Consider the following 4,763-nt stretch of genomic DNA (forward strand, 5'->3'; position numbering starts at 1 on the left):
AGTAACATCAGCATAATTAAAAACAATAATAACATTAATTTTTAAAAAACCGCCGGGTTACAAAATAAAAATAAAAGTAACCGTAAAATTAACAGTACTAGCAACTACGACATCATCACCAGCATCAGCAGCAGCCACAGCAACACCACCACCACTACCACCACCACTTTTAGTTTTAGTAAGGGTTTTTAGTTAGTTTGAGTACAAGTTTTACGGCGCTCACAACTGCATAAGATCATATGAGCGCCAGAAGATTAGAGCTGTTACAAGAGAGTAACAAACATAAAAAAGAAGAAGGGGAGATAAGGACGATAGATGTTTGACAGGAAAGAAAAAGCAAACCACACCAGAGCACCCGCCAACCACCCACAGTAAGGGTTTTACAGCACTGCAACACAATAAGCTCATATAAGCGCCAAAGATTAGAAGTGTTACAAAAGAGTAACAAACATAAAAAAGAAGTGGAGAGTTAAGCACGAAAGATGTTTGATAGGAAAGAAGGAGCAAACCACACCAGAGCACCCGCTAATCACCCACCCACCACCAGCACCAGCACCACCAACAACAATGACAGCTACAACAACAGCAGCAATCATAACAGCAACAATTACAACAAAAGCAGTAACAACAATAACAACAGTGACAACAAGAGAAGAAACATGATCAGCAGCAGCTTCAACAACATTAATATTCAAGAATGTACTCACTTGCAGGTGCTACGGCGTTCTGCCCAAGGTCGCTACTCACTGAGGCGCTGCTCCGGGGTATACGACCTGTTGACAAAAAAAATGGGGACTGTCGGAATAGCTAGCTAGCTAGATTGATGGTTGGATGGAAGGATGGATGGATGGATGGATGGAAGGATGGAAGGATGGGTGGATATAAGATAGATAGATAGATAGATAGATAGATAGATAGATAGATAGATAGATAGACAAAATATTTATGGTCCCTCTAGACACAATTTCTAGAATTTCAGAAAGCGGGTTTTCTCCTATCCTCTGATGGAGGGTCAACCCTTTCACCCCTTCCGCGTTAGATACATCTCAGCAGAAAAGCGGAGGCATTCAATGACATAAATGCAAACGTATGAATCAACAGCAACATCAACAACAACACCAATACTGCCACCACAATCTTTAGTTTTAGTAAGAGTTTTACGGCACTTGCAACACAATAAGGTCATATAAGTGCCGAAGAATAGAGGTGTTACCAAGAGACTAACATACACAAAACAGAAGGAGGAGAGATAAGGATGTCAGATGTTTGATAGGAAAGAAGGAGCAAACCACGCCAGAGCACCCGCCAACCACCCACAACAACAACCACCACCACCACCACCACCACCACTGCTACTACTACTACTACTACTACTACTACTACTACTACTACTACTACTACTACTACTACTACTACAGTGACGTCGGTAGCCCAGGGGTTAGGCTACCGGACCCATATATCGTGAGATAGCGAGTTCGAGGGTTCGAACCTCATCTTGGTCCGACGCTGTGTAAAGCAAACAATCTAGCTATGGTCTATCAGACGCCGGGGTCCAATGGGTTTAGCATAAAGGGAACAAGGGTAACAGAAAGAGGTAACATTTTTAGAAACATCCCATAAGAGCTTCAGGGCATTAATGTTCTGATGTATAATTTTACCTTTAAAGAGTTAGCAACTCCTTCTTGTGCCAATCAATCTTTCCCGTAGTAGAACAGTAGCAGTAGCAGTAGCAACAGCAGCAGAAGCAGCAGCAGCAGCAGCAGCAGCAGCAGCAGTAGCAGTAGTAGTAGTAGTAGTAGTAGTAGTAGTAGTAGTAGTAGTAGTAGTAGTAGTAGTAGGAGTAGTAGTAGGAGTAGGAGTAGTAGTAGTAGTAGTAGTAGTAGTATTAGTAGTAGTAGTCTGTCACTATCACACCAATCATAACTTCCAACTCCTCTTACAACAACAAAAATATCAACATCATCAACATCGTATTCATCAGCAGCAACAACAACAACAACAGCAACAGAAGTTACTACAAAAACAACAACAACAACTACTATTACTACATGTACTACTACTTCTCGTAAAACAACAACAACAACAACAGCAACAACAACAACAGCAACAACAACAACAACAACAACAGCAACAACAACAACAACAACAACAGCTACATCAACAGCAACAGCAACAGCAACAACAACAACAACAACTACTACTACTATTACTACATGTACTACTTCTTCTTGTACAACAAAAACAACAACAATAACAACAACAACAGCAACAACAACAACAACAACTACTACTACTACTACTACTAATACTACTACTGCTACTATAAATTACTACTACTACTACTACCACCGCCACTACCACTACCACAACCGCAGCCACTACCTTTACCACTACCACAGTATCAACAAGGGTAACAAAAAAAAAAGCCTGAACATATCTACATTGCTACACAACAAATAAAAAACCACAATAATACCCACTTGTTTTCAATCGCTTCGTGAACACATGGAAGAAATCCGGATCTGAGGAATCGAGGAAATATAACTCTCCGAGAGACTCGGGGATCTCGCAGTCCTCCAGCAGCACTCCCATGATCCTCTGGTTATGCAGGCTCATCTGGGTGAGCTGCTTCAGCGTTTTCTCGAAAGAAAACCATGTATCTTGCACGTATTTTGAGCTAAGCACGAGCACCACTCGCTCACTCAACATGGCGGCGCACAAGATTCGTTGTTGTAACGTCCCTGGGTCGGCCTCGTCTTGGAGTGACGCGTATGCGCACGTGTAGTTAAAGGGTGGAGCTTCGAGATGCGCGACCATATGCTCCACCCACTCTCGGTCTTCGGGACAGTGAGAGAAGAACACGTGATAGCGATATAAATCTTGGATTGGTGGAGCCGAAACAGTGTCTTGGTGGGGTAGCAGGGGTTGAGAATCACTGTGATGATTGGCTAAAAGCTGAGACGTTTCCATTGGGATAGTACCATTTACCATGGCGATATCGAAGTCCGGATGATCCTGGTTCATCATCAGACTGTTGTGATAGGCAGCAGACGAGCCGGGCTCAGCGTGGAACATGATGGGGGATGAACCGTCTTTGAACCCGTACTGATTATTGTTGTTGATGTGGTTGGAGTGTTGGTGGTAATGAGAGTCACTGAAGTCGCTGAGATTATAACTGTTTTCTTCTAAACCCGACTCAAAGGTTGGACTATCACACGTAAATGGAATAAACGACTGCTGGGAGTTGGAGATGCAAATTGTCACTTTCGGGTGCTCTCCCGTTTGGTTCTGGGTTTGTATTGTGGAGATATTGTTGTCTTTTTGTGGATCGTCTAACATTAGTTCACTGTTAATATTCGTTGGCGACGGCGAGGAAACAACAAGGGCCGGCGTTCTACCGGCCTCAGGCTGGAGAGTCTCAATATAAGGAATAGACGAATGACTCGTCTTGAGAGGATAAACCCCTGTGGATGGTGAGTACGGAGCATTTCCCGTGGGTGGGTAGCCAGGGGCGTAGAAGGAATGCGAAGCCGAGAAGGCAGTCGTGTGCTCTGCTTGTTGCGGCTGGAACAATGAAGGTGCAGCAGCACCACAAATGGCGCTGTCCGAGGCTGAAGTATGCGGAGGGGGCGGGGCATGGTGGTTTGGTCCCTCCCCACCACTCGTCTTGTCTTGGGGTTGGGAGAAAAGGAACGGACCCCCAGCTGGCGGGAGCTCCGGCTCCCCACAAATACACGACGGGCGTTTGGTGGTCAACACCTGTGGGTTAACGTCTGGAGGCAGTTCGATGTTCTTGTTTGCTGCCGCGTCGGCCGTCTCGTCAAAGGTTAATCTAAACCGCATTGCGCTTGCAGCATTTGATAAACCCAGGTTCTTCATTTTCATCTTAGTTCCTGGAGATGCGTAGCCCTGCTGAGGTTGCTGTTGAGGTTGTTGTTCATGCTGTTGATGTTGATGCTGCTGCTGCTGCTGTTGCTGATACTGATGTTGTGGCGATTGCTGTGGTAGACAAGGCTGGCGCTCGGGCACGTTGCTTCCCCGTCGGCACTCTAAAGAATCGTTGCCGACTGGTGCAACGTCCTTGCCCAGAGAAGCTGAACTGTCTCTCCTTGTTTCTAGTTCCGCCCCGTCCACCAGGACGACAGGGGGGGCGGCCATGGGCAGGACTGTGGGCGGGGTCGGGTGCACGGCGTGTCGGGAGAAGGAACAGGTGCTGAGGCGGCGTGGTCCGGTGCTGTCCACGTTGTTGGGTTCCCAGGAGTCAGGTGCGTGATGGTTGTCTTCAGGCTGGCTCATGTGAGAGGATCGTATATCTGCGTGGAGGGAGAATAAACAGAATCATGGCTTGAGCAAGATCAGAGCTTTAGCTCTAATAGAGGCTTTACGGCGCTCGCAACTGCATTAGGTCATACGAATGCCAGCAGATTAGAGATGTTACAAGAGAGTAACAAACATAAAAAAGAAGAATAAGTACAGATAAGTTTTTAGTTTTGGTAACAGTTTTACGGCACTTGCAACACAATAATGTCATAAAAGTGCCAAAGATTAGAGGTGTTACAAGATAGTAACAAACACAAGATAGAAGGAGGGGAGAAAAGGACGACAGATCTTTGATAGGAAAGAAGGAGCAAACCACACGAGAGCACCCACCATCCACCCACCAAGATCAGACAGTATGGATTTCATGTCCACTCTGTGTGTGGGAAGACAAAACTTGAGAAGGGGGCATAGGTTGTGTGTGTGTGTGTGTGTGTGTGTGTGTG

General features: G+C 45.6%; 1 protein-coding gene across 1 annotated transcript in view; it reads right to left on the reverse strand.

The window, feature by feature from the left end:
* Positions 1 to 684: 684 nt before the first annotated feature.
* The window catches only part of LOC101858280, a 110,900-nt gene continuing 106,821 nt past the window's right edge, over positions 685 to 4,763 (reverse strand). The window contains exons 3-4 of the mRNA XM_013083729.2: positions 2,481 to 4,313; positions 685 to 773 (exon numbers count right to left, since the gene is read on the reverse strand). Of these exons, the coding sequence (XP_012939183.2) occupies positions 685 to 773; positions 2,481 to 4,313 (1,922 nt within the window). The remainder of the gene's footprint in view (positions 774 to 2,480; positions 4,314 to 4,763) is intronic.

This window comes from Aplysia californica, unplaced genomic scaffold (genome assembly GCF_000002075.1).
Source record: "Aplysia californica isolate F4 #8 unplaced genomic scaffold, AplCal3.0 scaffold00251, whole genome shotgun sequence".
Lineage (NCBI taxonomy): Eukaryota > Metazoa > Mollusca > Gastropoda > Aplysiida > Aplysiidae > Aplysia > Aplysia californica.